At 33.0% G+C, this 24,655-nt stretch overlaps 3 protein-coding genes and 1 non-coding gene across 4 annotated transcripts; 1 reads left to right on the top strand and 3 right to left on the bottom strand.

Moving 5' to 3' along the window:
* On the bottom strand, window positions 378-450 carry TRNAA-AGC. The gene has a single exon. It is a non-coding gene; the product is annotated as a tRNA-Ala (tRNA).
* LOC105166421 (calcium uptake protein, mitochondrial) lies at window positions 3,158-7,363 on the bottom strand. The gene is made up of 7 exons (XM_011085763.2): window positions 6,930-7,363; window positions 5,893-5,960; window positions 4,934-5,157; window positions 4,738-4,821; window positions 4,110-4,323; window positions 3,735-4,031; window positions 3,158-3,647 (listed from the first exon to the last, which is right to left on the bottom strand). The coding sequence occupies exons 1-7, from the start codon at window positions 7,276-7,278 to the stop codon at window positions 3,435-3,437; spliced, it is 1,449 nt and encodes a 482-aa protein (XP_011084065.1). The 5' UTR covers window positions 7,279-7,363; the 3' UTR covers window positions 3,158-3,434.
* Window positions 13,490-14,498, top strand: LOC105166419. Its single transcript, XM_011085761.2, has one exon. It carries the CDS (start codon window positions 13,559-13,561, stop codon window positions 14,288-14,290), a length of 732 nt encoding a protein of 243 aa, XP_011084063.1. The 5' UTR covers window positions 13,490-13,558; the 3' UTR covers window positions 14,291-14,498.
* On the bottom strand, window positions 19,774-21,807 carry LOC105166418 (60S ribosomal protein L18-2). Its single transcript, XM_011085760.2, has 5 exons — window positions 21,651-21,807; window positions 21,471-21,560; window positions 21,252-21,380; window positions 20,763-20,945; window positions 19,774-20,202 (listed from the first exon to the last, which is right to left on the bottom strand). Exons 1-5 carry the CDS (start codon window positions 21,651-21,653, stop codon window positions 20,044-20,046), a joined length of 564 nt encoding a protein of 187 aa, XP_011084062.1. The 5' UTR covers window positions 21,654-21,807; the 3' UTR covers window positions 19,774-20,043.

The raw sequence follows: 24,655 nt of genomic DNA, 5'->3' as shown, positions 1-24,655 counted from the left end.
AGCGACGGAAATAATGGCTTCTGAAAGTCTGTTTTCTTGTAGTCTAGGGATCCATGCCAAACCCTCGTCTAGGCACAGATGGCTTTTGTAAGGAAAAAAGAAACATCTTTCTTAAAGCAATGACAATAATATCGCAAATATAATATGAAATTTAATTTCTTAAGAATTAATTAATTTAATCGAAATAAAATTTAAGAAGAGATAAATATTTTTATGAGGGCAACTAAAATATGAAGCCATATATACATAAATGGAATTGAAGGAGAAAGCTTAAAATAGTTGAGTGGGATATGAGTGGATACAACACTATTGTTCCGAATTTATAATTAGCAACTGTGGAGCTTCTCATCAAAATATGAAAAGGATACATGTGAAGTTGGAGATGCGGGGTATCGATCCCCGTACCTCTCGCATGCTAAGCGAGCGCTCTACCATCTGAGCTACATCCCCAGGTGTCACTCTACTTAGATTCTATCTTTACTAGTTATCAAGGAATCTAGGTAGGTTTGCATTGCATACATGTTATTGATCTTATATAAATATAATATAATTAGTTACTTGCTCGCCCATCACTTAACTTTGACTAAGCCCATTAACTTTTTTTTCCTGTTTTTTTTATAATAGTCCACAAAGCAACTTAGCCCATGGTAAATATTAGAGGACAAATGGCATTGGCAGCTGCTTCATCACTATTAACTACCACAAGAAAAAGAAAAAAATGGCAACAACTTCCAAAGCCAATGCAGCTGCTTGTGTAAAAAACAAAGAAACTTCTCTTAACTTGTACAAAAATCAATTTCATAGATACTATAGCTCTTTACTATTTTGAACCATATAGTTCTGTGGAATATTCCACTTAGTCAAGAAAAACAGTTTACTTCATCTTGTGATTTTCTCAACTCCATATTACAATTCTCTCTAAAATTTCTATTGCTTTTATTTTTATGTTTTCTGTTACTTTTTATTATTTTCTTCATATATATATATTTCAAGACAAATAAATAAGCTTAGATATAAAAATTAATTATGAAATTTATGATTATATGAATGTAGGTTAATTTCAATTTTCAGGGTATGGATAAATTTATTATTAAGAGACCATGAAATTTAGTAGGATGTTTTGCTACATAGAGCTAGAAACAACATCGAAACAAATAAGATTGAATGTGGAAGAAACAAGATTTATGTGGAAACAAGAACTAATATTTCTAGTTCTTCTAAAAGTACTATTACTCGAAAAAGAACTCCTGATGAGTTTAATTCAAATAATATTGTTGTTGATCTTGGTCTCTGAAAATTAATTGATGAATTGATGTTGCAATTAAAGATACGGTCATAAGACAGTATTTGCTGAAAGGGGTGTGTCAACCAACTGGACACTTTTTTTCTAAAAAATAATATGAAAATAAATGGAGGGGCTTTAGAGCTGCCTAGTTCAACAAAGATGATTGGTTGAATATAGTATAATAAAAGATGCAATATTTTATCTGTATTGTTATCTTTTTAAACAATTGGGGAAATGTGCAAAATATGAAGGTGATGTCTTTTCAACGATTGGATTGAGCCACTGGAATAGGGTAAATGATATCTTTAAAGAACATGTAGATGGGATTGGTAGTGCTCACAATTATGCAAGGCGACAAGTAGAGGACTTTATGAACTAAAGACAGAGTGTTCTTAATGTCTTTTCATCTCAAGACCGAAAGATGGTGAAAGCTTATCGAACTCGAATTACAACTGTTTCACATGTTATGATACAATTATCGATGTAAGATCTTGCTTTTCATGGTTATGATGAGTCGACCACTTCCAGAAATAGGAAAAACTTTCTGGAGATACACAATTTGTACGAAAAGATCTAGGATCGATACTGTTGGGAGTGTCCTTAATGAAAATACTCAGACGCATATCATGTCTTGACTCAAGAAAATCCTTTGCCAAATTCGATCGTGATATGCTCATTCATCTTGGTGAGATTTATTCTAATGATTTCTCTTCTTATGATATTATTTTATTGAAAGACCAGCTTTAAACATATATTTTCAATACAACGTGAAGTTATGAGTTTTCAAATTGTCATGATCTTTCGAGTCTTCTTGTAAGATGGTTGAAACTAGAAAATATGTAATTTTTTATTGGCATATCGTTTTATTGAACTGACGTTGATTTTACTGGTGGCAACTACATTTGTAGAAAGAACTTTTTTGGCAATGACCATCATCAAATCGAATTGCGAAATAAATAGGTATGAATAATTGCATGACTTGGTGATTTGTTATATTGAGAGAGAGATATTTGCTGATATCAATGATGAAGTGATTTTGCAACATTTTCAGATTACGCAGACCCGTAACTCGCCCCTCGTTGTCGGAGTAATAATTATAAGAATTAGTTGTATTTATGTCATAAAATGTATTTAACTTGCAATGATGAATTATATTAATTTAATATTTCTTTTGATAAAATTGCAATATTTATTAAATTGACAAGGGTAGACCAAGTTCCTAACTTCGCCACGAATCTGAGTCGTACGAGCGCCCCTGCAGCTTCACCACACTCCTACCTCTGCTATCATAGCACCCCCTTGCACCTCTACTGTGAGACTGTTGTCATCTAATCCACCGTGAGAGTGCCCCAATAGTGCTCCGGTGGCTCCGCCACGAGAGAGTTCCATGCCTCTGCTGCATGAGTGTCCTAATGTCTTTAGTACTAGAGTTCCCCTATTCCTACACTCAAGAAAATTGTATGCCTCCACAAAGAGAGTAGTCTAGCACATCCGCCCTCATAGCGATGCAACGCATATTGAGATAGATTATCATTTTCTCGAGAGCCAATTCAAGCCATCATAGTTGCTAGAAGCATATACCGTCTGCATTTCAGCCGGCGGACACACTCCCAAAGCTATTCAACGCTCGTAGTTCCAAAACTTTTACTTGGCAAGTTGGGCATTTAAGACACCTGAACAGGTGCTAGTTTTCTTCTTATCCTACATTAGTTTATGATTGTAAATAGCCCTTGTCTTCCTTTAGCTAATTGGTTTTATGTCTACATATGCTGATCCTCTATTAAAGTTGAACACACACAACAATGGAGATAGTTGCTGCAATCTTCAATATGAAAAATTTACATATACTCATTTTGAGAAAATGATCAGAAATTATTCCAGACATGATAATCTTCATATACTGAAATTTACAATATGCATTGCCTTATAAACTTCACTAGAGTATTTCACCGCATTTCTGAAAAATAGAATATACGGCTTAAATAGATCGTATAGAACGTCGAAATCTACCTCAGAATACTTGCTATCGTCTATAACAAAGAACTATTACCAGTGACTTAAACTGCATTCAGAGGCAATACCTACATTATGGACAGTCTTATGAGTTCATAAACAGTTTTTGCCTGTTTCTTTACATACACAACTTCAATTAGAGCAACTTCTTTGATGAACAGTTCCTTGTGCAATCCAACCAGCACGATATCATGCCCACTAGTCCTTCCTCCCGTGGCTGCAAAATGTCCGTTTCTCGTCTCTCTAGCACTCTCAGGAACTCATCTGCGCTTAGGCTCCCATCCCGATTTGCATCGAACATATAGAACACCAAATCAACAACTTTATCGGTGAGGGAGACACCACAAACCTTCAACCAGAGACAGAAACTCAATGAGCTATAAAAGAACGACATACTTAAAACAAGAGAGCGCAAGAATAGGGAAGGACTATGTACTTTATCGGCAGCTCTTTTGAAGTCAGGCTTTGACAGTAGGCCATTCACTTTACCATAGCTGAAAAGGGCGATGGAGAACGGCTCTAATCGTTTCCGGAGCTCAGCAAAGTTCTTGAATTCTTCAAACGTAATACGCAGGTCTCGCAGTGATTCCTCATTGTTCAGCTTGTCGACAAGATCAAGAAACTTGTTTATGTACCTCATATCGGCAGACGCAACCATTGACAAGATGAAATCTTTGGCAGAAATGGTTCCTTGTGACTTGAAATCGTAATGTGCAAATTCCAACCTCAGCATCTGTTGATTAATGAACCAAAACTTCATGAGAAACAAAACACTTTTCGTATATGATCAGATCTTGTTTGCAATATTTACCTCATCGTGCAAGTCTCTCAAGAACTTGACGAATCTATTGTGTCCAAGGCGCTCGTTTCCGTCTTTTCCAAAGAAATACTGCAGAAGCCCCCCATTCTCCACAGGCCCTGTGACTTTGAATCCTGTCCTCTTACCATCTCTGTGCGACGCCCCTTGTCTGTTTTGAGTACGCATCAGAGACATCACCTTCTTGAATTCCTCCTTGTCTATGCCTCTGTGAAGAAGTGCCACTCAAGAAAATTCGGCAATCATATGAAGTAAAGCCACACTTACAGAACTTGGATATTTCAGTTAGAATTTTCGAAGTTTACTATGAAACAAACATCAGGTCTTTGCATTTTGAGTTTGTTTACAATGTCTGTAAAAGAATTGATTTACTGCATTAACTTCATTATGCTGCACTATATTTTGAGGGTATGTCACAAAACATCAGCTAAATGATAGAAATCTTTAGATCAATAATATCTAAATGATCACATAAGACCAATGCAAACTCTTATATTCTGGCTACTGTTTTGGCCTCCTTGAAGAAACAACGGCTAATAGCCACTTTTTCACTTCAGGCCATAGTGATTAACAATGACAAAAAGTTATATTATGTAACTCTCACAAAGAACGAGAGACATACCCATCGCTATCAAGATCGAACATTTTAAATGCAACAGAGAAGCTTGTTTCTGGGATGCTCAGTATTGTAACAAAGAATATATACCTGTTGCAATAAAGATACAAAGAAAAGAAAACGTTAAAAACGAACTTAGATCGTCAGTTCATCACCAAAATAACATTTCTTTTGCTAGATATAATCTTGAAATGGCACTAACTCTGCAAATGAGATAAGGCCATCGTTATCGGTATCAAACAGCATAAAGAATTCAGAAGGAGGGCAATGCAGCTCGCTGGTGACGGTTTCACCTTTCAGGTATCCTCCCCTAACAGCACCTGCTTCAGATGGAGGAAATACAGGAACAACTGCTCTCATCAAGTCTGCTGCTGTCATGTACGCTTCTCCTGATGGCATTTTGTATGATGCAAAGTACTCGAACACCTTATCAAAATCATCAAAACAAAACTTAACTAGGTAATCTTATTTGTGATCAAACATGCACCAATTATAGGGTCTAAATGTGATTCATTCCGTCTCCCATTTCTTTCTTGTTGGTTCTCCTTTCTGCTATTATCGTTATCATATTATATAGTATTTCGGGCTAAATCCAAACTACCCTTATAAAGATTGACGCAGGCACAAAATACTTTTGCACTAAGGGTAAAAATGCAAGTAATCTCCTTGTAATGCTTCAAATGAGCAAATTATCGTCTATGAAAAAAAAATAGCAATTTTACCTTCATATGTTTTAAAAAATACAACAATTTATCTCCGGTGTTTTTCAAAATCAAACAATTTACGTTCTTAAACGGGGAAGTAAATTCTTTATTTTAAAAATTATAGGGATTTAATTGCTATTATTTTGTCATAAGGGGATAATTTATTTGTATGCAATATTACGTAGAGGTAAATAACATTAAACCCACACTAAAAGAAAGGTCAAAATTCCCATGCATGTATGGATAATATGAAATGACACATTCATGTATTCATCTAAATACATGAATAACAAATCTAGAATTCTTGACTTGGTTTAATTCTTCAACAATCTTCACCTGCAGGGGTCAAATGCTTCTTCATGACAGTTGTGCCTATTTCGATTTTCGCAGGAGGTCGCTGTAAGCTATTTATTTGCTTGCTACGCAATGTTAGAGCTAATTAACTAAGCATTCTTACCTTTTCAGGGGGACTTCGTGTTCTTATGCGTTTCTCATACTTGAAGAAAACTTTTCTCCTGTATGCATCTGGAATTGCAGTAACGAAAGGTTATTGTACGAACGACAGAAGCATCGAAATTCCTCAAAAGTTGGCATATAATTCACAAACATGAGCTGAATATAGAACAATAACCTAACCTGTAATCTACAGCAAATTAGTTACAATGATACAAAAACCTGGAAATTCGTACATATTATGGCAACTCTAGTCTTCTTTAAAGTATTCTATAAGATATTACAAAGTATTTGGAATTTATTTTCTGGATATATTAGATTGATCTTTCTTGAGATTTGGCATAATTACGAATACCCTTCTTGTTATTTGAAAAATTATTAATAACTCCTGATTTTAACAATCATTTAACAACTAGTCCAATTCGTTAGTCACTGTTAGTTTTCCATCCATTTTTTGTAGTGACTCATCAAAATGTCATTGTGTACTAAGAATTAAGTTTTAATTTATTTTTTATATTTTTTATGAACTTTTTTATGACTAAGTGGATAATCTTTTTATGATTTTTTAAAGTTTTTCATCCACCTGTCTAATTTTTTTTACAAGTTGTTTTTTAAAAAAAAATATTGAAGGTTAAAGTTGACAAGTTTAAACTTTCATAAAAAAATAACATAATTTCATACAAACACAAAGGATATTAAATATTATTTAAACAACGAGAGAGTATTCATTAAAGAGGTTGTTGTAATTTAACCTTATATTTTTCAGAAAAAAAAAGTTATGAAGTCTTTTAAGAAAGAGCGAAACACCATCTAATGACCTAAAGAATGCATCAAACGACAAAGCCTCCGTAAGTTTAATTTGCATTGAAAATCGAAAGCATAAAGTGGGGAAATTCTAACTCGGACTCAACTTGATTAAATCTAAACTAATTACATGACAAGTATATTGTATTTATCATATGATTGGTGTATAATCTAGAAAAACATCTTTGTTTCATTTAATTTGAACGAGAAATTTTCCATAAAGAGACAAATTAATACCTTTAAACAAAAAGGTATCTTTCTTGTCGGGCTCCGCCCTTTGAGTACTCTCGGAATCAGCATACGACACCCATGAATCTCGACTACAAAATGAAGAGCAGTAATAAAGGCCTAAGCTCGAGCCAGCCACCGCCACCCCATAAGACACTGATCTCAAAAGTGATTCCAGAAACCACGACGAACGACCGTTCTTGCTCTCGTTCTCATAGTATCTCCTCTCACCGTTCCTCGATGATCCGAGCACCGGGGCGTTGGATTTTGTGAAAATAGAGCGAGAATACAGAGTTTGAGACGCGAGAACTCGAATCTGTGCTGAGGGTTTTCTCAATGACAATGCCCAAGGATGCATATTATGTAGGTAGTATTGGGCTTCCGACACGAAGATAAGAAGCTTTGTGGGAGAGGGCTGTGATGTATAAATGCATATGTGATGAGGAGAAAGGAGAGGAAGAGGTGGTACGGATTGAATAGAGCGAAGAAGAAGGTGGGATCAACATTTGGAGTTAGACTTGTTCTTAATTAACGGTCTTCAAGGTAGTTTGGTTCAAGACACTAGAAGTTGTTTGTCCGAATAGGCACATGCACATACACATATGTATAGGTACGCAGATTATGTATTCAACAACTCCAAACACAAAGTTTTGTGGTACACGAGATGAGATAATTTGTGCAGTATATAGATTTATCACACTTGAGTTTGGGATGTTTGACATATGGATTGTGTTCTTGTCGTAAATTTCTATTGTATTTGATATCTATATATGTAAGGGAAAATTAGATTCTACTCATGAGGTTTGAGAGATTATGTTCAATGTTTTTGATTGTTTGTTTCTATTTGATAAATAGATATGTCTATTAGTCAAAATTTATAAAATTTATTGATATTACCAAAAAATTGAATGGAAATTCATATTTACTCAAAAAAAAATTATTATTGACTTAATGCAAATCAAAAAAAAATTTCTAACCAAACTACGTTTAAAAGTGTGAAGATGCAGATCCTCACAATGTGTTATGATGTATTTTCATCCTTTTAGGAGTAGTTTGGTCAGAAAAAAATTATTTGTTGACATGTAATAGATCTGTAAGTCAATTATAGGTAAATATGGGTTTTCATTCAAATTTTTCGTTAATATCAACAAATTTCATGAATTTTACTAACATATGAATATATTTATTGTACGTAAACAAACATCAGGACAACAAGTGTAATTTCTAAAATCACAGGAGGTTTACGCATAATTAATATATAAAATCTCATAAGAGGATGGTGTAATTAATTCCTATGTAATATGTATATAATATTTTTAAAATAAATAGATAACATAATTTGTATAGGTGGCGTATATTTATTGAATGTAATATAAAATATAACACATGCAATAAAAAAGTTAAAAGAAATTACAATTTCAATCCTGTAAGTATAGAGGTGCAAATTTGGTCTTATTGGAATTAATTTTAACAATTTGATTTTACAATTAAAAAAAATTGATAATCTAACGGCAGTTTTAGTCGAAAATTTATAAATTCATCAAAAATTCCCAATTAGCATATTACGTGCACAACACATTGACTTTTTTGGCTAACTTATGAATTTCTAGCTAGAACTATCCTCAAAATGCAATTTTTTTTTAGTGCATGACAAAATTGCTAAAATCGATGTCAATAGGACTAAAATTATCATCCTCTAATGGCACTATAACTATATCTCCCATAAACATCAGAGTTACAATAAATCCTATTTATACATGTAATTGTTCACATAATCAAGTTCCTGCATAGTGTATATATGGGAAAAAGAAAATTTTTATCCTATAACTTTGGTTTGAATTTATTTTGGTCCTTTATCTTTGACAGTATTAGATTTAGTCCTTTATCTATCAATTTTGTGTAGATTTGGTCCTTTAGCCTAATTTATGACTCTTTTTCTCTTTTGATGAAAAAGGTTAATAGTCAATTCTAATACTCTAAGGCCCCGTTTACTTTGAGGATGGAATTAAATGAGTTATAGGACTGTCCTTTACTAAATGAATAATTAAAATGCCCGATATTAATTGTAAGGTATTTACTTATTTGTATTAAGAAGAGCTCACTAATTCTATATTGTGTTCTCTTTGATGATTTCTTGTCATTTTGGTGGCAAAATGACATTTTAGTCTTTATTTTTCAAATTTAAAGTGACTGCAGAAAGTTTGCCCCAAATTATAGAATTTGACCTAACACTATTCTTCCACTGTTGGAGATCTTTTACTGGAGATATCCAAATCGAAAGGTGCCGATTTTATCTAGACCCAGGTATAAAGTTTTTGACAGTTCCGAATTTGTAATTTTGGAGCTTCTGATGTTGTTCTTCAATTTCAAAATTGAGATTTTTTCGAATTTGTTTTGTTATTTTAACAAATTTATCTGGAAAAAATAAAAGAAAAAGAACTTAAAAATCAAATGGTGTTGACCCAAAAATCTGGAAAAATGGGCCTCCAAAGTTCAATAAAGCTTTTTTATTACATTTTTCAACTTGGGTTCAAGTTTTCGGAAAAAAAAAGAAAAAGATACAAGAATATGAAACTTTCAGACAGTAGATGAAACTTGAAGAAGGAAAAATGGAATACTTCCACTTCCAAGAATGCAAGAATGGGTGCACGAAATAAAATGTACTTGCTGTCACTTTTTTACCACAAATTGAGGGTTATTTTGGAAATTGAAAGGAGTCAGCCTTGTACTAATTTAATACCACCTCTTTAGGTGGTATTATTTATATAAGTGAAATATTAAATAGTATCGGACTTTAAATTTGTATAGGGTCCTCATACGTTAAAGTAAACATTATATTAACATATACTAATTTCCTTACACAGGCTAATATATCGAAGTAAATGGGTCCTATGTAATACAAATAAATATTTTTCAATAAACTTAGACTCTTACTCCATTTTAGGTGAGAATTAGCTACGAAATTGCTCTTGGATAGCAGTTTAAAGGTAAAATTATTTGAAATTTGAATGAATAGACTAAAATTAAGTAATTTCAAAATTTACCGGACTAAAAGTAAAACTGGTAAATTTAAAGGACTAAAATTAATAATAGACAAACTTAAATGACTAAACAAATAATTTTTCCTATATATATATATGTAATCTCACCTCACTGGTTAGCAAATTTATCATCGCATTCACAAGATTATACATGTGTACAAAATACCACAAAATGGAACTGTTATAGCTAGTTCACATGCTATCCTCATTTGTAATTCATATTTATACAACTCCCAAAGGTGACCTCTATTTTGATAAAAGAACTGTATACTGGTCCCACCTGACTGAAATGCAAAGTTTGGACCTAACCTTCGGTGTATAAAGTTCTATTTATGAAAAATATTAGCAGAAGAATGAGTCTGCGACTCAGTAAGTGAACAATCAGCATCATCTATACATGTATATCAAGTATAGTTTCGTACAAGACAAAATGAACACATATGAGTATATTATCAATTTAATTCCAACACAAATAACTTTATTATATAAGGCAACTAACCCATGACAAGACAATCAATTAAACTCTTTTTTTCTTAATCTGCTTACCCAAAAGGTAATATAGTATTTTCTCCACCAACTCAACCTCAACATTTGTTACATAATGATTAAACGAATCCTCTTGACATGCCTTACAGGCTCATCGATCTCATTTCGTATAGTAGCTCTTTTTATTTCATTTTGCCACGCAGGCTATTCAACAACATCAAAGGGCATTCACATCACAGCTATATTCAATTTTCATCACTCCCTTGTTTCCACATATCACTATTCTAGTAAGCAACTAATCACCTAAAACCACATCTCAACATATCTTCATTTGCAAACACTAACAATGCATTATACAACAAGTGAACATTTCAACGAATTTCCTTATTACATTTTCATAACATAATCATTCAAATTAAATCATTCACCAATCATACAATTTTAGATAAATTAGTTCCAACACGAATCGCAAGCCTTCATAAAAGTAGGATCACAAGGAAAGGAAGCATATATAAATAATACTAATCATTTACCTATCTTGCTTTCACCAATTTATCATCCGATCACCTTAAATTATCAACTTGTCATTTTCTTCTCATAAAGTAAGTAAGAACATCAAACTTAAATTTACTGTTTTACCCTTTAAACTCAAGCAATAAACTTGGACTAAATTAATTCTGAATATAAGCTTAATGGACCAATTACACTATTTACCCTTATTTAAAAGAAAACAAACATTAAATTTATATATCTATATATATGTATAATTTTCAGTTTTGTACTTTCAATGATGTTGTACCGATTTTTGGACTTAACATCTTTTAGAGTGAGTTTATTAGGTGGATGTTAATTGCAATGAGCAAGTGTGTATTGAACTCGTCTTCGTGTAGCCTACAAAATAGATCACCATCAGAACCACACCAAGAAGGCTCCCTTTATGATCTTTCGGTGCTTAAGTCATGTAGGCATCGTAGAAAAAAAAAAAAAGTAAAGGTTGTAAAAATCTTAGGATAGCAAATGTATTTGTTGCATGAAGGGCGGCTATTATAGATTTCTCCAATTATACGATTTCGGATCACTATAAAAAAATAGTTCAATAGCAAGTGAAAAAATCAGCATTCAAGCTAGTTAGTAAGTAAAAAAACTTCTAGTTGCTAATCTACATTATCTAATACAAAAAATTTACTTACTAATTAATTTAGCAACAAATTATTTAAAATATATATTAAAAATAATATGAATTAGCTACGAAATTTTACTTACTAATTAGCTTGATCGATAATTTCAGTATCATTTTTATGTTGCTATTTTCTTGCCGTGCATGAACCACATATATCAAAATGATCGGATGGTCATGGTGAGTAATAGACTTCATATATATTAGGGTTTTAAATACAATGGGGTCGGGTTGTAAAAATCTCAAACTAATAAAACGAATATAAAAACTTATTTAAATATATATATATATATTTATATATATATATTAAAATAGGTCTTAATACGACCTTTATAAAATAGGCCCACGTCATTAAAATCAGACTCGAGTTAAATGAGAGTATAGGGTTGGCCTATTAAAATGGAACCTGAGACTGATGTGTTTCTAATTAAATATACGTAGTTACGTGAAAAAAATAGCCAAATTATTATGAGTTAGGTTTGTATTTTCAAGGCTTTAAATAGTGCAGTTGAATTGCATGCAATTTGTTGAAGAAAGTGGTCCAATGTACCAATACATATGTAGATACAAATATCAACTTCACTCATTCATTTCTTGACCTACTCATTAACCCTATACTATAATTTCCATCTCTTTTCCCAAATATTAATGCACAAATATATGCATGCATTCACTTCTGCTTGCTTTGCTTTATTGCACTACAAAAATAGAAGTAGGTTTGCCAATGAATATATAGTATCTCTACTCATCTCACTATAACAAAAAATAAATTCTTCTCCTAAATTATAAATTACCACTGAATTAAAATCATGACAAATCAAATTTTTTTTACGCAGTCAGATAAAATCGATGTGAATATTTAGATTCTAATTATTGTCAATCAGTATTTGCCATGATTCCACCTATGACCACAACACACTAAAAGAAATATGATTTTCATTACGGTTAATAATTATTTTGACCAGAATTAAAAAATTATGGAGAATACGAAGCATCAACGACTGCACAACGGCTATTAATTAACCTTGTTTATGCAAGCGAGGCCAAAATCTTAACTATAGCTAAAAATCATGAAAAATATTTCGATCATGGATAAAATTAAGGCAAATATTGATTAATAGCGGTCAAAACTTAAGTTCCACATCAGTTTTATTTGACCATGGTAAATAATATTGATTTATCAGGATTTTTAAACCGTAACGATTCATAATATAGGGAATAATTCATTTTTGTTTTGTAGTGACATTTATCATGATTTTTAGTTGTAGCTAATACTTTATCTCATCTGCAGAAACAATGTTTAATAGCCATTGTGCAAACATGATTCATAAGTAGCTAGTTACCAGTTTTTTATTTTTAATTATGATAATTAACTATAGTAAAAAAATATATATATTCTGTTGTTTGCAAGAGTTCAAGAGATAATTTATAAGATATGCGTGTTACGTAATTGGATATATCTGTAATTTTTCAAATTTCAAAGAGTAATAGTGTAATTTGTCCGGGCAATATGGAGTAAAGATGTCATCCGTCAACTTGAATGCATAATTATAGTCCACCAATATAACTAGTACTATAGAGAAACTGAGACCAAAATTTTTGGTTATATAACTAACAATTCAAACCAAAAACAAAGTAGAAATTCTACACATTATCTTAAATAGGAGAAAGGGAAAGAAGTCCAAATTTAAGAGGACAAAGAACCCTAGTTTTCATGATCTCCCCAACCACCCTTTGAATTCCATAAAGTGAGAAGTTAAAGTCATCTATCACCTTACCCACCACATTCATGTATCTTTTAATTGCCAACCCTTCTTCCCATTTTGCCCTTGGACTTCTTCACCTTATATACATATAACCTTCACAACATCTACATTCCTTGCCTAAAAGAACAAGAGTTCCTGCTCAAGAAAAGGTAAGGTGGCCAAGTAGCCATGGATTGGTACTCATGGCTATCGGAAACAAACCTCGAGCCAAGTCTCGTACACGACTACGCTCTGGCCTTTGTTCGTAACGAGCTCCAACAAGAGGATTTGGCCTACTTCAACCACGAGTTCCTTCAAAGCATCGGCATCTCCATTGCCAAGCATAGACTAGAGATATTGAAGCTCGCGAGGAAGGAAGAAAAGGGAAGGATGACCTACGGCTTGTCAAGGCTAGTTATGGCAATGTACAAGACGAAAAAGCTCATCGCCAAGAACGTCATGGCCAAGTGGGGTTTTTCTAAGAATTCCGAGCTTTCGCCCTACCGGAACCAATGGAACGGGGCGCTCAAGCGGCTCAATGATGTAAAGCAAGTTCATCAAAATATTGAAAAGGCTTGTAGTCCTTGTAGGAACATGATGTGGTCAGGGCCTCTAGACAAGAGGGTGCAAGACAAGTTCATGGTGGCAAATAGAAGTGTAAGTGTATCTGGACCTCTAGATGGGAAGATGTCGGAGCGGGTCGTGTACCCGAATCGAAGCCCATTGGTCACAAGGCCCGTCATCGATGGCCGGACGAAAGAGAGATTGGGCTACATCTGTAGAAGCCCAACTATTTCTGGGCCTATAGATAGGTTGGGCCTCAGCCCAAAAATGAGTTACTATAGCACTGAAAAGCTTGGTGAGTATGAGGGGGTTCAATCACTGTGGTCTGTGATGTTTCAAGACATGAAACCAACTTAATTAAAAAACCCATTTCTTTTTTCATTTTGGTTTTACATTTCTGCGATCAATTCATGTGTTATGCACATTCTATGATGTAATTTTGTAACCCTCTCCAAAGTGATAGGAGCTGCAGAAAGAAGGTTACTAGTAAAGTTGTTAGGAGGGAGAAAATGTAATTTCGGTCATGTAATTATACTTATGGTCATATTTGATTTTGAGTTTGTAATTGAGGATTATAATTATAAAAAATGAAAAGAACAGCTCATTTAATTTGGATGTCGCAGAAAAATGTTTAACTCAGCGGAAATTAGCACATACTTTGCATGTCATCCCTTTAATTTGGAAATTTTAAAATTTTCACCAATTTTGCTGATGTGATATTTTTGTCCTAATGATATTTGGACTAGACGTGATACCCTCTATTGTTATAGGATCAAAATTACATTTTTTCTTACGTTCATCATGCCATGTCAGTAAAAGTGGTTGAAAAAAATTAAAATATTACAAATTAATTAGGTCACGTGCAAGGCATGCAATTATTTCTATTCACTTTAGCTTTTTCAACGAGATTTTGACTAAAATTTCTAATTTCTTAATTATAGTACTCAATTGCAATTCACAAATTGGACAAGACTGAAAGTTTGATTAATTTGAACATAAAGTTAATTTTGAGTAATTATGAAATCAGTACGAAAAACTCTAGAATATTTTGTTTAAAATATAATTAGGTAATCAATATAAATAAAATATGCAATGAAATAATTATATATTATATAATTATTTTAGATATTAAATAAATTTAGTTTATTGATTTACTAAAAGTTTACGAACTCAATAATTTTAAATTAATGGATAAATGAATATTTTGGGGCATTAGATTATAAATTGAGCAATATTTTACGATATTTTATGAGTATAGGTAAAGTTGTACCCTAACCATTAACAAGCACAGTTACGGGTTGGGTACTCACAGACTCAAGACATGTCCGAACCCAAATGAATTCTAATTTTTCGGACCGTCTACCTATTCCAATCTCTATTTTACAGACTCAAATCCGCCCCATAAAAAATAAGTTCAGGACGAGTTTTCCCATATCTGGACCCATTGTCACCCCTAACCCATTAAGAGTGTTAGCTGCCAGGAACCCTATCCTAAAATCAATGGCATATGTAAATACTAATTAAGGTTGTCTTAGTCTAACTACACGAACTACTTCACCATCAATACATCAACATTACTTTAGTATAACATGAATGCGAACTACCTGCGGGCCGTCAAGCTATACATAGACCTTGCTAGCTAGCTTCAACGAGAAACTCTTGGTAAATTACACTGACGTCCTTGAAATTAGATTTAAATACATAAATACGCCTATTAGCAAAAACTTATACAAGCACCCCTAAGTTATAGTACAATAACACTCTCTAAAGTGGTGTTCCTATAATTTTATAAAAGATAGGAGATGTTTGTATCTTTAAACCTAATATTAAGGGTTACCCCGAAAATAATTATGAAAAACCCTAGAAAGCATTGAAATTAAAATCACTTTGTCCGAAATTTGGGAGATGAATTATAAGTTTTTCCTAACAGGAAATCTCCACAATTTGATCAATTACGTACTCTTAATCTTGCTCTATACGTCCACGAATCATGCGAAGATCAAAGAAGTTTATATAAGTAAATACCTAAATTGGAGAAATTGCATTTTGCATCTCATAACTTTGCTTGTTTGCGATTTTGGGTACCAATATTTTTAATTTTTAACTCGAAAACTTTTGCAAGTTTGGTCCCAAGTCAATTACCGTTTAATTTCTAGGGCCTCGTTTACTTTTCACTGTTAGGTTGTATAAGTTGTCCAATACATTCTTGTAAAGTGTTTACTTTGCATTATGGGGTTTGATTTTTATTCCCAAACTTGTACAAATCACCAATCGTCCTGAGTAACTCTGCTCATTTAAAAAGGTGGGTTGAAACTTCATCCAAACAATCCAAGTAAATATAGTATTATAAGAAATGGCCAATGACCCATTAAGATAGCTCCACTTGGAGGCCTATCCCAACCAACCCACCTGGAGGCTCACACCCAAAACCAACCCACCACCCGTACCCAACTCAGGTTCCTATTGCTAAAACCTAACCTTAATTCTCTCCCTCTCATTTTTTCCATCTGCCTCACTTCTCCCTCTCTCCCTCTTGGTTGTGCCTCCCTCTATTCTCTTTCTCTCGCCTTAATGGTTGTGGCTTTCCCCATCCATATTTTTCGATGGCTTTTGGGAACCCACTCCCAACCCCTCTTCTTCCACACCCCTTTAAATGTCTCAAACCTTTAAAAGGGGATTTTGGCCTTCAGCTATGGTAATCGGCTAACAAGTGTTGTTCTTCTTCTTCCTTCTTCCTTACTGATAAAGTTCTCTGTGAACTAAGGAATCTTTATGGCGGGTCTTGGTGATCGGAATCTTGTGGTGGTCTTAGTGATTGAAAAGTAGTTATTGCTTCTTTTTGTGGTGCAACCGTGGGTTGGTTTGGTTGTGTGCAGTGCCTAGTGACCACCCTATATTGAATTTGGCTCTCTGAGCCTTAATCCACATTCTGCTATTTTTGTGATTCTTTTATTCCTTTTAGTATTTTTTTATATTCATCTATATATTTGGCCTGTAAATATATTAAGGAGTTTTGTACTCCATTATTTTAATAGTTGATAGGCCACGATTTGTAAAGAAGTACCACGAGGGGCCTTTTATACTCTACAGTGGTATTAGAGCCTCGTTTTTTAACTCTCTCTAGCTTGGTGGTGGTAACCTCTAAAACCCCTCCTCTTCTATTTTTCAGCAAATTTAAACTACTATAACTCTGTGATACTTTTTGGATCCGTTATACTGTTGTTTTGTGCTGATATTTATCCCATTAAGTATAACTGTTTAACCGTGGTTCACTCCCCCTAATCTCTCACCTAGCCGGACCCTTGAGGTCATCAATTATCTGGTCGGGAATTAAGCCGGAAGGCCTCGATTTTTTAATCTGAAATTGTTTGTGATATTTTATATTTTGTCGATCCTATTACTGTGAATAACCTGCATTTTTCTGTGATTTTTTCTTTCACTATTATTATAAATTTTTGCTGAAAATTTTTTTTGTGCTTGTGCTGCTTGAATTAGCTGTCAAAATATCTCTAATTTTGTAAGTTATCTTGAAATTTTTTGAAATCGAAAAACTTTAAGATTTTTAAATGGCGGGTTATAATCTTCAACCCTTTGATGGTAAAAGTGGTTTTTCAATATGACAACAAAAAATGAAGGGAATACTTATTCAACAAAAAGTTTTCAAAGCAATAGATGATAAATACACTAAAAATGTTTCGAATCAAAAGAAATTAAAAAATTACGAATATGCTTATTCATCAATTATTTTAAATCTATCTGATACAGTTCTTAGAAAGGTAGAAAAGGAAAACTCAACAAAGAAACTTTGGGAAAAACTTGAAAATTTGCATATTGAAACATATTTGCCAAGTACAAATTTTTTTTGTTAGAAAAGCTTTTTAGATATAAACTCGATTTGTCAAAAAATATTGATGAAAACCTTGATGGTTAACTAAATCAATTTAGGATATAAAACACACAGGTGATAGGAACATAGATGAATATTCACCCATTGTTTTACATAATGTTATACCTGAAGCCTACTCTGAAGTAAAAGCAACAAATAAATAAGGTACGGATAGTGTTAATCTTGAAACTATTGTAAATCGTATAAAAAGTAAAGAGATGGATTTGAAAACCAACAGACCTAGTCAAAATCTACATGAAGTTAATTTTGTAAAGGGAAGATTAAAATTCAGAAATTTTGATTTTAAATATAGGAAAACCAGCAGAGGTAGAAGCAGAAGTAAGAGTAGGAGTAGCAGTAGAGGTAAGTCTAGAGATAGGTAAAATAAGTATAAAGAAGATAAAGACGTTATAATTGTGGAATTAAAGGGCACTACATAAAAGACTGTAGGACGCCTAAGAGAGAAAATAAGGATAAAAATTATGAAAATAGAGAAGATGTAAATAATATTTTTAACGATAATTCAGTTGAAGTATTTGTGGTATGTGAAGTAAATGTTGTTCATTCTTTGAATAAATATGAGTGGTTAATTGATTCTGGTTGTACATTCCACATGAGTTCCTTCAAAGAAATTTTTACAAATTTCAAATCTGAAAATTTTGGGTTTGTTTCAATGGCAAATGAAAAACGTTGTGAAATTAAAGGTCTAGCTGACATTTCCCTAGCTTTTAAAAAAGGTTATAAGTTAACCTTAAAAAATGTCAGGTATGTTCCTGACTTAAGTCACAATTTGATTTTTTGTGCTACTCTCGAGGAAGAGGATTTAGAGGGCAAGTGGGGAAAGGGCCTTGTGACAATTATGAAAGGCTCCCTAATGATTTTTAAAGCAGAAAGAAAACGAAATTCATTACTGCATCTGTATTTGAATGTGACAAAAACATCTTTGTGGCATAAAAAATTAGGTCACATAAGTCTAAGAGGACTAGAACTATTAAAAAGGGAAGGTATTTTAAATGATAAAATTGAAAAATTAAAGTTTTGTGATGAATGTATTATGGAAAAACGACATAGAGTTCACTTTCCTGTTCCACCCTCCCCAAATCCATCTATGTCTACATGCATTTTATATTATATACATGCTGATGTTTTGGGTCCTTCAAATGTACCCTATGGTGAAAATAGGTATTTTTTTGTCTATTATTGATAACTTTTCAAAAAAGGTGTTTATTTTCTTAATTAAACATAAATCTAAAATTTTTGAAAAATTTGAAAAATGAAAGGTGAAAAATCAAACTGGTCAAAAACTAAAAGCTCTTCAAACGAATAATGGTCTTGGGTTTTCTAATCAAAACTTTACTGAACTGTGTGAAAAATTTGAAATCAAAAGGCACAGGACCAATCTCTATACCCCCAACAGTATTGCCAACCGAATGAATCGTACTACTACTTGAAAAAGTTAGGTTCTTATTAGTTAGCTCTGTTTACCAAAATCCTTTTGGGGTGATGCAGTCTTAACAGCTGCCCACTTAATAAATAATTATATATTTATCAATGTACTATGTGAATCATTTGCTTAGTCTAAGCATCAAACGTTAAATTGACAGACATTGTATGTCTCCAAAAAAGCAAAATGTACAAACAGATCATTCTCTATAATAGTGTTGCACCAACATAGATCACAATAGTTCATCGTGTGCTATCATGTATACTTCTGCGTGTGGCAGTGATCAATGTTCATTCAGTTATGTAATGCAGATCATATATGTTCAATACCCAATTCTAGCACAATTTCAACCGCAACGCATCTAAACTTCAATATAGGAATGAAAATACTACTTCTAATTGGATTTGTGCATTAGGCGATAAACTAAGCCAGGCGCAACTAATAAAACATGTAATTAATGTGAACAAAGAAATTAAACACAATGAGTATCAAGTAAATTAGACAGACATCTAGGCTAAAACCCCAATATCGAACAATATCATAACTTCAAAAACTTAATCTTACTGTTTGAGCTAAATCAAAAAAAAGTGTTCCTTTAGAAAACATACTCAAAATCTTCTTCGTTGAAGAAAGAAGTGAAGAAAACATGACCTCCAAGGAGGAAATAATTTTTCCGGTCAAAACCAAGAAATAAGGCTACTGTCACTAGGGATACAATCTAGCACACAGAATTTGGAAAACACAAATTCTGCATCAAACTTCATAATAACTATAAGTGGCTCAAACCCTGAAGCCCTTGCTATTTCTTCTTCCCCTAGCGCGCTCGAACTTCCTTCCCTTGGCTCGAACATAAGGCTTGGTGTGGCTGTGTGGAACACCCGGTGCTGGACCAAAGTGCTTCACAGCCTCACGAGCCTTCCGCGACCCTCTCAAGAGTACCTGTTCAACAACATGCTCAGTGAATGTATGCATTTAGAAGAATTAGAATAACTAGGTCTTCGCTGTTGTCCCTCCATTAATGAAGTATTGATGGGAATACCAAAGGTGGCAAAGCTTCTAGACACACAATTATGGTTAACTTTTATGAAAACATAACACTGAATCCAAACCTCAACTACCCAAGCACAAAATTATGCACTAACTATGGCTTGTAGCATGATTACTGATGACTAATGAGCCCGTAAAACCAACAATTAACAAAGAATCACATGTACCAGATAAAAACCCAGACTAATACAACCAGAAACTCTAACCTCAACAAAAGTGGATAAAGGAAAAAAGTAACTACCCTAGGAGCAACCGGTGGAAGGAAAAATACTTCTTCAACTGGTTAGATGATCCTCAAAGAGGTTGAACAGATACCATACCTCATTGTTTTGTTACCAAATACAGCAACAATCCTAACAATACTTTCCCAGTCAAAATACAAGATTCAATCGCAAAGTGACCCACAGTCGGGAATAAAGCAATTGGCAAAAGACACTTGTGAAAGTATTTACCGTGTTCTGCCCAAGCGGAGCCCTAAGAGCAAGTTGGTCAAATGTCAAACATTCTCCGCCTGCCTTCTCAATTCTAGCCCTGGCTGTCTCCGTGAACCTCAGTGCAGTGACCTTCAGAGCAGGAACTTCATGAACCCGAATATCATCTGTAACACTTCCAACAAGTACTGCAATCTTGTCCTCCTGCAGAGCCAAAAACAACAACATTGTAAAACTCACGAAGATCTACCCAGAAAAAACACAAACTCGGAAGCAACGCCAGGTTTGCAAGCAACCATTTAACGGATAATTCACTGTAATAAGCTTGAACACAAAAGTATTACAACTTCAAAACCCGCGCAGCTAAAATTTCTATAACTCAAGTGCTTAATATAACCATTAACCAGTTATTTCACAATGTCCGGGGAGAAAATTGAGTTATCATCCCAAATAAACAACAATCGGAGAAATAGATTCATTAATCCTACAATCATGAATATAATACACTACCTTGCCATTCATAAGGCTGATGAGACGGGACAGAGAAAGAGGGGGCCTGTTAACCCTACTCATGAAAAGCCTCTTGAGCACCACCGCATTAAACCTGCTACCAGTTCTCCTCACCAGAAACCGGTACAACTGCCATGTCATCAAACGCAGATATCAGATCATTTGATCAATAAAAACCGTAATTCATGGACAATAACAAATTGAAGACATCAATCAGACCTTGACAAGGAGTTTGAGGTAAATATCATTGGATTTAGGTGCGGTGCGCTTGGTCTTCTTGCTCTTACCTCCGGCGACCAAATCAATACCCTAAATTAGGAGAACAAAACGTAAACTGGACTAAGTTTCCCGCGGAAAATAGAAAAAGAAAACGCATTAGCTTCGGAACGTGAAGGCTACCATGGCGCCTGTTGCTGTAGGTGCTGCCGCTTCTTCCTTTCGCTGCTGCCGCTTCTCCCTTCGGCTGCTGCTCTTGAAATGACAGAGATTAGGTTAGGGTTCCGAAGCATAAATCAGAGCCGCTGCTATGCTCTGTGTTTAAAGGGCCGCAAACCCTAGAAATTAACACAAACGGCCCAAATCCAATAATACTCTGAGGCCCATATTTGTATGGATTGCTAAAATACATTACACCTTCTTAAGTTATTTTACATTTAATTTTTTAAAATTATATCCATTATTCCATAAGTTTTCGTACATTCTTTCGACGTATGTATATAATTTTTATGAATCATATTATTTAATTTTTATAGATAAAAGTTATACATCAAATAATAAATCAATTCATTAATAAAAGAAAATTATGATATGATGTTGGAAAGAAAACTTAAAGGGACAAAATTTAATCTATACATTTTGATAGTGGTATATTTGAACTAGGGATGCAAATGAGTCGAACTCGGTCAAAAATCTAACCTCGAGATCGAGTTCACGAACATGCTAATTTGCAACAATAGAAAATACAAGGCAGGAGATGGTGGAGTTGCAACAATCAATACATATAACATATAAAAATACACATCTACACAACGTAGAAAAATCCAAACTCCATCACCAATACATATAACAATACATCATTTGTCATTCCCCAACTATACTAACGGAGGGACTTTTCGTTAGATAGAAGCAAATCTCAAGGGTGTTAGATCTAATATTTTAAACCACAAGAGGTTTACATGTAATTACACCAAATCTCAAGAGAGGAGATTATAATTATCCCTACTATATATAATTGAAGAGCATTTTATTGGTGTCTTCAATTTATTGGTATGTTTATTTTTTTAATTTTTTTAATTAAATAATTATTTTTAACTTCTCCACTCATCATGATTTTTTGTAACTAGTTTTTGATAGTTTTTTTTCTCATTCATTTTTATCTTATATATATTATATTATATATATTTTAGTAATTTTTAACTCTATAAATAGTAAATAATATAGTTTAAAAAACATTTTATTCTAAATTTTTTGATAAAAATTATGCACATATATAGAAATTGCCACATGTACTAATAATTGACAAATGTACTAATATATAATTGAAGAGCATCCTATCGATGTCTTCAATTTATTGGTATATTAATTTTTTTAAACTTCCCCACTTATCGTGATTTTTCATAACTAACTTTTGATTGTTTCTTTTTTCTCATTCATTTTAACTTTATAAAAAATAAACAATATAATTTTAAAAAAAATTATAAAAATCATGCACATACACATATATAGATTGTGCCACACGTATTATCTATACTATATACTCTTTGTTCTGTGATTGGTTTAATTTGTTCTATAGTTTATTCCTGTATACTTAGGTCCATTACTATCTAAAATTTCATGATATTTATTCTTTCATATATATATATAGTTTTGAAGTTTATTATTTTATGTATTATTCCGATTCAATTCATTTTAAGTTATATTGTGTCTAGTAAAATAATATTTATTTAAGAATATCTTCTAACAAATTAATTGCGTAGACATATGATTAGTCTATATTTTTAGTAAGATATATTTATCATTGTCTAAATAGTTTAGAAGTATTAGAACTCTTAAATAGTCTTCTTTTTAGTAGAATTTAATACTTTTATAACCAATTTTTATTTATTATTATAAAGACTACTTAAGGGTATCAATGTCTTTTCACTATAGGAAACAACCACATGAAAATTCACACTTTTATATACAGTATAGATATAGATTGCAGTAGGTATTATTATATCTATCTTATAAGAAACAAGGATAAAGCCTTACAAAATTTAATTTGTTTAAAACGAAGTAGAAACTTAAATTAATAAGAAACTTAAAAGAGCTAATGGGTGTTGAGAATTTGAATTGAGTGCGTTTAGTGAATATTGCAAGAAATTTAGCATTACTCGTAAAGAAATACCTCCATATTCACCATCTTCTAATGGAGTAGCAAGTTGAAAAAATAGAACGTTTAAGGACATGGTCAACAGTTTGTTAATCACTTTTGGATTACCCAAAGTATTTGTGGGGAGAATACGGCTTACCATATTCTGAATAGAGTCCATCTGAAACACAATACGAGTACTCCCTCCGAACTATAGAAAGGTAGGAAACCAAGCCTAAATACTTTCGTGTATAGGGGGTGCCTTGCAATGGTGCTAGTCTGAGCACAAGAGAAAGAAATTAGATTCTAAGACTGTTGATGCAGTGTTTCTAGACTATGTAGAAACAAGCTATGCCCTGCAATTTTAGTTATTAATCAGATATTCAAGGTATAGATGTTAATACTAGTCAAATTCCATGATGCTACTTCTTAGAAGACGGAGTTCCTATGGAAGTAGGAATACTTCAAAATGTTTCTTCAGATTCTTCATTAACCTCCACTTCTATTTCTGATCATTTGGAGAAAATGTCAATTTCATATAATTTTAATCTAATAAGTTGGATGTCAACTAAGGTGAACCCATAGATGAAATGGTAAAAGAGGAAGAGTGTATTGCTATCCCACTTTATAGGATCGAGGGATTGAGTTGAGTTTTGAAAAGTATATAAAGAGGTGGGCTTGTAAGAGTTAAAATTGACTCTTAGCTTGTTGACATCAATAATCTTTTACAGAAAGGATGTCCTTATTAAGTTAAAAATTCAATATCATTTGAAATGTTGACTAGAGACTAGGGTGGACTTCTGGAAACCCCACATGGGAGCTATTGTCCTTCTCGATCGGGCTCGGCGGGGGCATTAGGATGAATGTCTTAGTCTTATTATATATCTTTTTACAAAATCTTTAAATTAGCTTAAAATTTAAATTTTTTTTTTTTTTGTTGTACAATTTTATAAACGTTGTGTTTTTTTTGTTTAAAGTCCTGGTTAATGCTTAGAGTTGGAAGAAAAAGAGAGACATACACACTTTTGAAAATTTGCCTACTTCAAACACTCTT

The sequence above is a fragment of the Sesamum indicum genome, linkage group LG7 (assembly GCF_000512975.1).
Source record: "Sesamum indicum cultivar Zhongzhi No. 13 linkage group LG7, S_indicum_v1.0, whole genome shotgun sequence".
Lineage (NCBI taxonomy): Eukaryota > Viridiplantae > Streptophyta > Magnoliopsida > Lamiales > Pedaliaceae > Sesamum > Sesamum indicum.
This window is presented reverse-complemented; position numbering and strand designations above follow the sequence as displayed.

What these genes read in the sequence shown, in the direction of transcription:
- LOC105166421 (XM_011085763.2), bottom strand. Translation starts at nt 7,278, where the DNA reads ATGCATCCTTGGGCATTGTCATTGAGAAAACCCTCAGCACAGATTCGA. An exon ending in AGATACCTTTTTGTTTAAAG is followed by an intron (nt 5,961 to 6,929) that starts GTATTAATTTGT and finishes CTGCAATTCCAG; the next exon opens with ATGCATACAGGAGAAAAGTT. An exon ending in CACGAAGTCCCCCTGAAAAG is followed by an intron (nt 5,158 to 5,892) that starts GTAAGAATGCTT and finishes GATTTTGATAAG; the next exon opens with GTGTTCGAGTACTTTGCATC.
- LOC105166418 (XM_011085760.2), bottom strand. An exon ending in TCAGCCTTATGAATGGCAAG is followed by an intron (nt 20,946 to 21,251) that starts GTAGTGTATTAT and finishes TTGGCTCTGCAG; the next exon opens with GAGGACAAGATTGCAGTACT. An exon ending in CTCCGCTTGGGCAGAACACG is followed by an intron (nt 20,203 to 20,762) that starts GTAAATACTTTC and finishes GTTGTTGAACAG; the next exon opens with GTACTCTTGAGAGGGTCGCG.
- LOC105166419 (XM_011085761.2), top strand. Translation starts at nt 13,559, where the DNA reads ATGGATTGGTACTCATGGCTATCGGAAACAAACCTCGAGCCAAGTCTC.